The sequence below is a fragment of the Labrus mixtus genome, chromosome 10 (genome assembly GCF_963584025.1).
Source record: "Labrus mixtus chromosome 10, fLabMix1.1, whole genome shotgun sequence".
Taxonomy (NCBI): Eukaryota; Metazoa; Chordata; class Actinopteri; order Labriformes; family Labridae; genus Labrus; species Labrus mixtus.
The window spans coordinates 12646672-12659522 of record NC_083621.1 but is presented as its reverse complement, the minus strand read 5'-3'; the positions used below and the strand labels follow the sequence as shown (position 1 = coordinate 12659522).

The 12851-nt window shown below is 41.8% G+C and overlaps 1 protein-coding gene across 2 annotated transcripts in view; it reads left to right on the top strand.

The window, feature by feature from the left end:
* Positions 1-4623: 4623 nt before the first annotated feature.
* Positions 4624-12851, top strand: part of dlg3 (discs, large homolog 3 (Drosophila)) — a 62117-nt gene continuing 53889 nt past the window's right edge. Inside the window, exon 1 of one of the 2 annotated variants that reach the window (XM_061048350.1) lies at positions 4624-5812. In XM_061048350.1, coding sequence (XP_060904333.1) covers positions 5405-5812 — 408 coding nt within the window. In that variant the 5' untranslated portion in view covers positions 4624-5404. The remainder of the gene's footprint in view (positions 5813-12851) is intronic. The other variant, XM_061048351.1, reaches the window with a different exon arrangement.

The following is a 12851-nucleotide window of genomic DNA, read 5'->3' as shown; positions in this document are numbered from 1 at the left end:
ACACCAAACACGCATCAAGCACGTCGTGATGATGCACACTCAACAAGCACACACACACACACACACACACACACACTAATTCCAGATGCATTGCTCTCTGTGGCAAGGTGAATGGGTAATCACACTGAGTTCATTTTGCATTCCAATGCACTCGTGGACTCATAAGCTTTTTTTTTTCTCAGCATCTCACTGTTTTCTTCTCTCTATTTTTACTCCCCCTTCTGTTCAGCACCATGCTTCAGTAATGCCCCCTCTAGTCATCACATTTCTGCCCACACACAGGGTACCTAAGCTTTATTTCTGCTTGGTTATGGTGTCTGTCATAGACCTGTGCAACACCGTTTACCAACTGCTTTCCCCTTCCTGTCTCGCTGCAGCTCGTCTCTTAACCACTGACTTTCAACACATTGACTCTGTTTATTTTCTTCTGTCTTTTTGCTGCATGTGAACAAATCTTTACACTTCACCTTGTGTCCATATTCTTACCCCATTCCTCTCTTTCCCTGTCCTCCATTTTCTTTCAGTTTTGCTCCACGCATAGACTCCTCTCCCTCATTATTCCGTCAGTTAATGTTGTGTTTGGTGTGTGTGGTGGAGCAGCTGTTCTCTGCCACTGAGGCCTATTAATAGGAGTCTTACCCGTGTAGCTTTTGTTTTCTGCATCTGCATCGCTAAGAGAGCTTCGTGGAGGCTTCTCTGCATGTTACATTCGCCTATGAGTATCTCTCGTTCTCTCTTTCTCTTCCTATCTTGTGTTCTGTCATCATTTGCTGTGCACATCCCACCCTCCTTTTGTGCATTCTCACACATCACAAAAGCTATGATTCATTGAGCTGCAGAAGCATAACTGTAAAGATTCCCCTGCATTATACTCTGGGATTTATTCCTTTCAATATTAGCTGTTTGTTGAAGAACAAGTTGATTCTGCTCAGATGTAACGATGCCTGAGAGAGACTTGTAAGACTTGCTTCCTCACCCCCTCTTGCAGTTAGTTAAGGCTACAGTGTGTGTTGATGTGGAACTGCCTCTTTAAGACTGCCTCACTACCGACTGTCCTTTTATGGCGCTGCATCCGGTCAGGTGACAAAGAAGCAGTCACACAGCTTCTCGGAGAAATGCCTAGAAATGACTGAAAAGCTCAATACATGGTCTGTGCAGTGGTTGGGGGTTGTAGAGCTCATTACGATTGTGTGTGTCTGTGTGTCTGTGTGTCTGTGTGTGTGTGTGTGTGTGTGTGTGTGTGTGTGTGTGTGTGTGTGTGTGTGTGTGTGTGTGTGTGTGTGTGTGTGTGTGTGTGTGTGTGTGTGTGTGTGTGTGTGTGTTTGTTACACTTTGTCCAGGTGGGTTTATGTAATCAGGGCTGTGCAGGCTGATGCATAGTGTTGGGGGGAGAGCTGCAAGGTGGGATGCAGAGAAGCGTCTCTTTTCAAAAGCACAGGACGATTTCAGCGTTTATGCCATAAATCACAGGTCCTCCTTTTTCATTTGTTGTCAGAAGGTCAGAGGCCAATGCTTTCATTTCACAAGATAAATCACCTAATGCTGTTGATCCACATCTTTCCTGTGCAGGCCGTTTAATTGGGTGCAGCGTTTATCAAGCACTGCACTCACACACATACACAGACACAACTCAGTCATGCATATTCACACAGATGTGTGCATAGCTGTGTAGAAGATGTAATATTTTTTTTATTGACAGAAGCCCTACAGGACTATTATTCCTCTGGGTCTGCTATAACAAGGTTGTTCTTATTGTATTCAGCACTAGTTATTCAATTTGGTAGGAGTCACAGTGTAATTACAAGCGAACAGTTCAATCATTCCAGCTGTGCAGTGTAGTGTTGTTTCAGTGTTTGTGGCAATAAGTAGTTACAGTAATTATGACAAAAAGGTTTTTTCATCTTCAGTTTCAGTTTCACCTTCTTGAAAGTGAAACATCCCTGTCCACGTGTTAAGGTTCAATTTACGAAAGCATTGTACGATTTCTTATTCACATTTTTTCCACCATTGGTATTTATGTCCAGCCACTAAAGAAATAACTGAAAATAGCTTTTTATGCTACACTGTGTGTCACAAATGGTGACAATAATCCAATACAGGTGACAGTTTTATAACATAATAAACTGCAGATTAAATTTGACAATATTATGTAATCTAATACAAGAACGCTGTAAACGAAAACCTTTGAAAATATTGTGCCATGGAGTCCAACCAAAGCACAGGCTACAAATGCTCAACATGAATTTAACATAATCTACATTAAGGTTGAATTTATTACCCGGCTGAGTATTTGAATACAGCACAAGGCACCAATTTGGGTTTCATTTTGCCGGTAAGCATGCAACAGATTCGATTTTTTTCATGTTTTAAGCAAAATATCCTGTAATAATCGAGCAGAAGTAGTGATTGAAATATAAAACTAAGATTAATATAGAACATTTGCATGTCTCACAAGACATGTACCCCAACACTGCTTTAACCTTCTCGACCTTTTCTGTCCTCTGTAATCGCTCTAATTTGATTAAAGCACATTCACTTCCTGGATTCCTCTTTAGGCTGTCCTCTTGAAACAGAAAAAACAGCAATTGATTGGCTCTTAAAAGACCTAACAATTTTAGTTATTTATTTATTTGTATTATGTAATATTTAAAGGGAGAGGTTTCTCCCTCCCTTAGAGCTACAAAATATTTCTCTATATACATTTCATATTACAGATGTGTTTTTTTCCCCTCGCTCATATGTATGATATGTTAATGCAGAGCAAAGGATCTCTCACCTGTTTTTACAAGATGAATCATGCCTGCTCTTCTTTTTCTGCACCGTATAATTTATGTTTTTTTGTTTTTTTTCTAAGTGCAAATCCTTTTACTGCACACAGTGGTAAAAGCAATGTGGACAGTTTATAAGGGAAACAGGGAAATGCTGGGGAAGGATGGTTGCAACATGTGCTCGGTCATGTGTGCTGTGATCGATACGCTTACATCGTCCTTTCAAGCCGCTGCCTGGAAGCTCCTCCTCGCCGCTCTGATTGGCTTGAGCAGGGTTTGTGGCTGCATCTGACAATGTAACTTGAGGCATTCAGAGGTTTGTAGTCTCTGTTTTTTTGTTTTTTTAAAAAGCCCAAGTTCCTCCTGGTTTTGCTCTGTATGTTTCAACGTAAAAACACCATTGTACTATTGTCAGCTACTATTGCATAAATCTAGGAGGCTGAGTCTGCTGTGTGTGCCTCCTGGCAGAGCTGCAACATATTGCAGTGTACTCTCACCCTCGTGTCCTATATTTATCAGGATGGTTGAACAGATGCCCATGAACTTATGTGCAATTTTAAGCCACTTTGTCTTATATGTACAAACACTGAGACGACACTAACAGTCATGTACGAGCACTGTAATATGCAGACTGTACAAATACACTCTCTCCCCCTGCAGACACACCCAGCTCTGTTCCCCGTCACATTTCATTAATAATGCATATATGCAGGGCTTTAATGGCGACATTCTAACATTCCCTCTTTGTTGTCTTAAAAAATAAACCCTCACCCTTAGTGTCAGGATGTTTTGTATCCAGCTGTTATCAACCCACATATTCATGAAATGTTTCATAGGCAGTCCTATCGCATTACTGAAACTGTAACTGCCACGGTTACATGAAAGCAATATAGTCTCTGCCTATCTCTCTTCTTCTTTTTTACTCTTACACATTCTCACTCTATATCTCTTCCTCCACCCACTCGAAAGCCCAAGCGTGTAATCTTGTTGGTTTCGTACACATGTGTTGATGTCATCATTGTGAACAACAAGGCTTCAGGAGTGCAGATTTCTCTCGCTGTGCTTATTTTGACCATTCTATCATACTCGCAGAACTGAACAATGAAATCATCAATCATTAGTGCTGATTATCTAAAAAACTAACAATAGATAAATAAATAACAAAGAATAATAGGTAGAGGTGATGGGAATGATGTAAAGAAAATGCAGGGTGATCCAGACATTTATTGGTCAGGCAGGTCGAGTGGCACCCAGGAGAAAGTATTTTCATCTGAAACCCTCGCTTCCATTGGGAGATTACGTACGCACCTGTGCTGTGACACACAGCCTGAGGCTGCCAATCATTAGCACACAAGAAAGCTGTAAAGTCTGCAGCTGAACTAGAAATGACCATGAAGGTGGCTTGTGACCTGGGATTGCTCTCTGTATGTTGGACTTGGTTGCTGCATCGGTCTGATGAAAAACATGGATTAGACTCAATGATAAGTTTATTGTGAATGTTTTGACAGGTTACAGACATTGACTTCCCAACCTTTTGGTTGAGGAAATATACACACAGTGCTTTTATCATGCCTTCAATTGTGAAGCAGTACCATTTCCCCCCTCTTCAGGCAGCAGAGGGGTTTATAGGTGCTGCTGGCCCTTTAAGAGCAGCTAGTGAAGCGCTCAGTTCGGTTGGTGCTGCTGCTGCTGATGGCAGCGCTGCCAGTTGATTGGCTGTGGCTGTCAGAGCTGAGGTGCTAGAGGGATGCTGCTACGTATCTCCCCCCACCCTTCCTGCCTCTCTCTCTACCTCTCTCTCTCTCTCTCTCTCTCATGCTCTCCATCTCCCTCTTGCTCGCTCGCATCCCTCTGAATAATCCACATCTAGGGCAAGCTGGCTGAGAGGCGATCCAGTGCTCAGCTCCTCTCTGCAGGCTGAGAAAAAGAGACAGAGAGAGACGAAGACATTTTTCAACGCAGGAGGAAAAACGAGAGATTTTCAGAAAACCAGAAGATACCAAGAATTAACAGAGGAAGATTTTCATCTGCGGATATCATTTATTTATACATATTGTTTATATATCTATATATATATTTGTACACACGCATATAGATATTTATATATATATACATTTACTCCTGTACATATCTGTATTTGTGCTTGTCTGTTTATATTAATATTTTTATATGTATTGTGTGTGTAAATATATATGATATATAAACAAAAGAATATATATATATATATCTATGAATTTATATGCGTATCACTGTGAACCTAGAGAAGCAAGAGGAAATTTCTATCATCGGGGCTGGTCTCTGATTCTGTGGTAGTATACAATATTTTCAATATTTCCTTTGATCTTCTACGTCAAGAGGACAAAGACTACGTGCCCATTTTGTATTTTTGTTTTCCTGTTGCTGCTTACCATCTCCTCTCGATCGTTTTTTTTCTACAACTGAGAGGAATTAAAACGGAAACTGACGGGATTGGACGAAAAAGGGAAAAATCTGTAGAAACTCCTGTGATATTGTTATATCCATCGGCGTTAGCACCCTGTGAGCTGATCACAGCGTGCTGAGTGAGATCTGAGGAGGCAGCAGAGACAGAGTGCCACGCCACTCAGCTCAGCGTCAGCCCAGCCAGCACAGCCAGCATGCACAAACACCACCACTGCTGCAAGTGCCCAGAATGTTACGAGGTGACCCGTATGGCTGCCCTGCGTAGGATGGACGCCCCGTCATACGGAGGAGACTGGCAGGCCGAACCCTATGGATACCCGCCTGGGTATGGAGGAGGCCAAACCTTACCCCCTCCAGCCTCAGGGGGAGGTGGAAGTATGGGAGGAGGAGGAGGAGGTGGAGGAGGTGGAGGAGGAGGAGGAGGAGGAGGAGGGGGCACTTTGGGGAGAAGTAAGGGCAAGAGTATGTCTGGTGGGGGCCCTGGAGGCCCAAATCCAAAGGGCCAATCCAAATGTGGCCCCAAAGTAAACGGCAACAACTCTGGCGGACAAGGAGGATGGTGGCCCGAGTGCACCTGTACCAACCGGGAGTGGTATGACCAGGTAACTCATTTTCCTCACTCTTTTAGATAGCTTGGGCCCGTAGGACCTGGCATGGGAGAGACTAGGATCAGATTATCTGTAGTAAAACAGACATGATCATGTTTCAAGTGAAGCTTTCAGTTTAGGGGAAATAATTCATATTTAGTATTCATCTCAAGCCCTCCTGTTCACCATTTCTTGACTGTGGTTCCTCTATTGGACACAGAGCAAGGAGAACAGAACAGGACTGATGCAGTTAATCTGCACACACACATGGACATGATCTTCATATTTGGGTTTGATGCAGATGACTAATGCATGTATTTAACACACCTAGTGTATGTCGTCAAAGGCTTACGCTGATGCAGCGGCCATAGGCCAAAAAAAGGTGCATTTTCATTCATTGCAGCAGCACTGAGATGAAGTTTGCTATAATTGAAAGTTATCTTTCAAGCCTCCATTTAAAAAAAAAAAAATGACTTTGTGAGAGATTAGATAAAAGAAATAGAAAATGAAAGATCAACATATTGAGTCATTAGCTCACAGATGATGAACTCCATCCCTCATGCCAGTTCCATTCTTCTTTCGGCCATTCATATCAGGTCATTTTGCCTGAAAGAATCACAATTTAATGAGTGTGATGTCATACAAATTGAGAATCAGCAGTTGTCTGTGTCCAAATGCTGCATGTCACATGCATGCTGAGCAATTCAAATGAAACCTCCTCTTTACACTGTTCAGTCCATTTTCTTTCCATTATCTCTCTGTATTTACACATATTTCTAAATTACAGTTTGATAAAAGGTCAGAACGGCTTCAGAAGCGCAGTCTTTAATTAAGCAAGGTGCACGTATGTGAGCACGAGAGTGAGCTCGGGTGGGGGAAGGGTAGCTTGGCGAGCATGAGAATCAAGGAATGGTTTCTCACTGTGCATGAGTATGTGTCTATGCAGTCTCGTTTTTTTTGCGGTGAGTGAAGCCTCTGCGATTTTTGTAGAGCCTCAGTTTGCATCTGAGGGTGTTTCTGAGCGAGATATACGAAGCAACATGAAAAAAGAAGGTAAGGGAAGAAGCACAGGGGTAAAATGGAGGCTGAAATTTCAGAGGCAGAGGGGAAAAATCCCCCAGAGCTGAGCCCACATATGAGACGCAACCTGGTTGATATTAACAGATTACTACAGCCAGGAGGAGGTTTTAGCTTTGAGGAGGCAAACAGGGATTGACACTTTCCTCTTGGATGCATCTATTTGCAGCCTTTTTTTTTCTTATCAGCTGCATGCAGACCAATCAGGCTTATTTCATGTTTCACACATTTGGAAGCTCACAGCAGATGTGATTATGTAAGCATTTATTGCTTACATGCAGATTTGACTCTCCACCAGTACAGCCCACTGATTTTCTACTGCTCTTTCCCAGCATTCGTTTAAAAAAAATCCTCTTGCAAGCTACACAAAATGTAGTTGATGAGGTATGTTTTTGGGCTGCAGTGTGATTTCTGTAGGGAGTGTATGTTTCTGTAAATGAGTTAACCATTCTGTAGCAGCCCATCTTTTCGAAGGATCCTTGCTTTCTCTGTGCATCATGCAAACTCTGTAGATAAAATATCCAACCTGGCACTCATTGCTGTAGTCCAGGAGTAACTATACTACGGTTCAAAGAGATGGAATCACAGAGAATGAATCAGCGATGGTTGATTTGGAGGGGGTGGGGGCAGCAGTCAGTGGGGTGAAAATGCTAAGGTTGAAAAAGACAGAAATAAGCTAATAAAGGCAGTCAGTGGGCCTGGAGAGGGGGAGGGGGTTATGTAAGAGGAGGCAGTTGGTGGTGCTGTCAGAGAGAGAAAGCGAGCAAGGCCCTGACACCGTGGACAAGCATCTGTCCCTCCATCCTCTGAAAACAGGCATGTGAACGGCCAGTGTGTGCTCCCGTGCTTCTCTTTCTATGACCAGACTGTAGCATAGTAGCATGGAATAAGATGCTCTCCTCAGTCACCGTTGCTCATCCTAGGGTGGGAAATGTGAATGCTACCCCTCCCCCTTACCTACACACAGCCAGAGAGCAGGGCAGTTATCACACACGCCCAAACACACACACACACACACACACACACGCTCTCACTCGCAAACATGCATTATCTTATAGCTTTCATGTTTTCGGATGCAAACACAACGAAAAGAAATAATCTTGCAGAGTCATTCAGAATAATCAGAGGCAGCTTTTTATAGCTGCATCATTGACCTTTTTAAATGGCCTCTGTGTGTGTGTCATGAACGTTTCACGTATGTGTGATGGAATCGTTACACACGCTGATGCCATATTTTTTCTCTCCTCTCTCATCTATTTACCAAACCACTGTGTCACTTTTGTCAGGAGCTTGCTTGGATAATTGTGGATGACTGCAGTCGAGATTATAAGAACGTTCTTTAAAACAAGAGCTTTTGAATTTAAATCTGAGAAAAGTAGAGACCTCGGCCTGCTGGGAGCTGCAGTCAGAAAGCTCCCTCTTCTCCCTGCAGGCTCCAATCTGTCTTTGTGTGTTCTCCAGCTCTGTGGCTATGATTAGCTTTAAATATTAATTGGATTTTACTTTATTTATTAGCATCAAAATTTGGCCCTGAAATGCTCTGCCAGACCCATTGTTTATAAAGGGCCTCTGTAGTTAAAAAAAAAAAGAAAAAAGAATGCACATGGGGGGCGTTCCATATCGAGCTCTCTCAAAGGTGATTATGACTTGAAAAGCCTTCAGGCCTCGATCAGAAGTGTTTCTGTGTGTATATACAATATGTGTGTGTCTTTGAGAGTCACATTGATTTCGGTGTCATTGGGTCGTACATCTGTCTGATGAGATTTTGTTTGTCGGATTTGATTTGCCATTCCTGTAACAGCAACACCCAGAGAGTATATTATGGGATGGAATTTACATGTGCTCCATGTCCACATGTCTTGAGCTGGACCCCCCTGATGTGATCTAGAAAGGCCCCCGTCGAAAAAACCTGGAGTATTCTGATCAGATCAAGAGAGGTTTACTTATGAGCTCGTTGTAGAATATAAAAACAGGCAAGACATGTGTGTGTCGTGAATGAAACTGCTGTCAGCATACCCGTACCTTTTTACATATTACTGTACGTGTGTTAGAAAATGCCAACATGGAAGATATTTTTATTCATCACACCTGCAGGTGCAGTAGCTGTCATTACATTCAGTACAGTGCGATACATAATTGTGGAACAATTGGTTTTGGTGTCTAGTGTTCGATCCATAACTTTGGCTTGGTAATGTTGTAATAGAGCTGAGAAAGAGTTTAATTCAACAGGATAAATACCTACAAACTCAACATGTTCTAACACTCACACATGTCCTGATACCGGAAGAAGTGTTGGTCTCAGATGCTGCCTAAGATCCGGTATTCATTTTCAGCTACTGATGCACCAATCTGATTCCATAATAAATTTTAATCACACTAGTATGAGAGGGCCACTCAATATTGGCTGTTACTCCAGTTTAGGTATCTGAACCTGTCTCAGGAAGACAAAAATGGTATTTAAACACCTTTAATATAAACCCAAACTCTGCTGTTAAGAGGTGCCTTCAAAGAAAAATAAAGATCTAGGAAAAGCTTTAAGGCACACAGTATAGTAGTGATGATCCCGTAAGATTTTTCTTTGAGCATTCCTTCATCCTCCCTGAATCAAATCACTCTCCCCCCCTCACAAGACCAGGCAACCTTGACCTCGAGCAGAAAGGCCATCATTAAAGAACTGCTGTATTGTGATTTGTTTCTTCTTGTTCATAGATACAAAAAAAAATCTTTTTGTTTATCTTCACAATTTTGCCTGTAGTAGCTTTCATTCCTGGTCTGCCATTTGGGCACATTTCTATCAGGCCAGAAGTGTCATGATGATGACTTGTGATGTGGCCTGGCACATCAGGCTAATATTCCAGGTATTTGATAGCTGCTGGGCCTCTTCACCCCGGATTTCTGTGCACTTTGTACATTTTTGTGACTCTTTTTTTGGAGCAGTGGTACTAAAAGCTGTTAGCTGTGACAGGTCTGGCCCTTTGTCAGTGACGTGGTTCTCTTTCTGGCAGAAATCCAATGTATAAGAAGACGTCTGCAAACAATATAGCGATAGCAATGTAGCATAATGAAAATGTCACATTCACATCATTTAAGACATACAGGAGGACGGTAATACTAACAAATTTGAAGATCAAAAATCATGTGCATCATTTCTTATCTCTCCATTAAATATAAAAGATGCAAAAAAAGAGAATATCAAACAGTCACAAAAGTAACACGTAAAAAATCTGTTAAATCATGTGGTCGCCCACCGACCAGTGATGTCATAAGAATAGTGATGTCTCTGACTTCGCTTTTAAGCTGCAGCATCAGATTACATTTAATCTTAAAACCATGCTCCCCCATGCTGCCTCCCCCTTGACTTCCACACTTAACCCAACAATCATTTTAAAAATTCAGGAGTCAAGAATGTTCTCTAAATGTTCCTAGAATTTGGTTTTGCCTTACTGCATCTGCCTCCCTTATTTGGAGACACCAACTTATATAATGTCTGCTTTACCCAGAAGTCAGTTGTAAGTCACCAAAAACCATGTGGTCATATGTCTAATAAACAATAATAATATAATGATATACTCTTCAGAAGAAAGAATACTAAACAAGTACAAGTACTAAGTACATTTTAGACATACCTCTGTGCTTAATCCTGCTTCAAGACATTAGAATAGATTTTTGTTCTATCAAACTGTGCACGGTAATATACATGTTTAACCACAGTAAGCACTGATAGTAATAACGTGAGTGGCTCCACAGGAGTTTTATGAACTCAAGACATTCCAGTGAGAGTGTAGAATAGCTGCAGTCATCAGAGTAAGTGGATTTTGGTGAAAAATGAGTTCCAAACCTTTAGTCTTGTGTAACCTGCATTTCCTGGAAAGATCAGGCAGTAAGATCCAGTTCAGTGTAGTTTCTCCATAATTTGGGATTTACGAGCATGATAAAGGCTTTGTACAAGGAGCTCATAATATCAGCCAATACAGTTTAACTGGAAATATTGTCTTAATGACTGTTACATTTGTTGCACGTTTGTTGTTATTCTTTAATTTGTTTTCATAAATAAATAATCGGACAGGAAACACGTTGCAACATACATTTTGTCATACAGCTAGGAAAATATTTTTCCTCATTTGCATTTAATTTTAGAATTTAAAATGTGTAGTATTTGACAGCAAAGTTGAATCATGTTTAATTCCCAACGGACACATTTTTTGAAAACTGTACTTCAGCTTTTGAATCACCTAAATTAACCCCTTAAGAGGCCAACAATTCGTGCAAAATCAGAAAACATAATTTGATTCTACTTGCAAACTCCTACATAATATCTTCCTTTCTGTGCTTGCCTTTGTCTCTCCTACACATGCACGTTGTACACCTTATACACACACACACACACACACACACACACACGCCCACACACTGTAAAAGTATTCGCACACACACTTGTGCCTGACACAGACCTACTCCAAAAACAAAGTGTTCCTTACCCATAGAAATTTGTGGGGAAAGAGGGGATGGTGATTCATGGGAAATGCACTATGAAACACACGGGACAAGGTGCACTGCAATATTTATGTCCACTTTGACAAAAGTTTGCTTTTTATTCGGTGTAACAAGGGGTAGGGACGGAGTGCCTGAGTAAAAGCCGGTCAGACATTGACTTTATTGTGGAGCTTTAACAATGAGCCACCATTATGCCAAGCTGTAGAGCTGATGTGCAGGGAAAGCTGCTGTAACTGTGACCCCGGACCTGAGCGGTGTTGAAGCCCACCTCCTCCTACACAGCCTCCACTCAGCAGCTCTGATGTTCTTTACCTTTATGCAATGTGCTCACAAACGGAATCTGCTTTTTTATTTTTTCAACATTCCTACTTGAAAAACAGGATTTAAAGGAATGTTTTGTAAATGGAATTCTAATTAGCAGTTTCCTCATTTCTGCACTTCTGCTATTGCCATGTGTCATATAGGTGAGATACAGTTTACAGGTGAAGCGGCGTGAAGCTCCAGATCTATGTGTAGCTGCGATTGTCCCGCTGGAAGCCGAGGCCGCCATGCCTGTGTGATACATATGGTCTTTGTCAGAGGGCCTGCCAGAGCTCAGCCCCATATCGGCTCTCCTGCTCCCCTCTATGACTCTCTGTGCCTGCCAGGGGAGGAGAGGAGAAAAGAGAAGGGAGGGGGAATACTGTTTGTTTGTTTGCCTGCTTTGTTTTATTTAGAGGTTTTGCTGATCACAGAGGCGACTGGCCTAGAAATGCGACTGTGCTGTTCAGGGTAGAGTGGACTCCTGATTCAGCTATGGAAGCGTCAGATTTTTCTGTTGGAGAGTGAGGAGCGAGGGACGCAGGGCCTTTTGATGGAACGAGGCGGCAGTGTTTAATGCTAACCACTGTTGCTGTCAATTTAAAGAATCAGACTTCAGTGCTTGATAGGCTTCATGTGCACGTGCACAAACTTTTGTATGGCTTCTTCTTACAAGAATGTGCTAGCGTTTTCAGCAAGGTACACCAGCTCCATCACCCACATCCTGCCGTGGAATATGTGTATATCCAATCAATATCTGAGAAGAGCTAGTCCCTAAGCCTTCTGACTCCTCTTCATTTTTGTGGGGGTGTGTGGGTGCTTTCAACAGCGCTTGTGAGTTTATTGCTTTTATTCACCCATCATATCAGCTGTTATTTTGGTAACACTTTTCATGAAGGTAGTAGTTACAGTAGCAAAAAAAAAAACAGGGAAAGCTGCTGAACATTGAATACAAACCACTAACTATATAACTGAATAATTCTAAATCGGTTTTAATAGACCAGCACAAGTTTCCTGAGAAAATATATAACAATGACTAGCTTTTAAACATTAGTGAATCTGCACGCTCGCCACATTCTTCATTTTTTTCAGCATTATTGACCATTTCCATCAGTAGAGCACAATATATCACCAGTCACATCTGTCTCTCTTCTCTGACAGCAATACTGTTTTCCTTTACTAA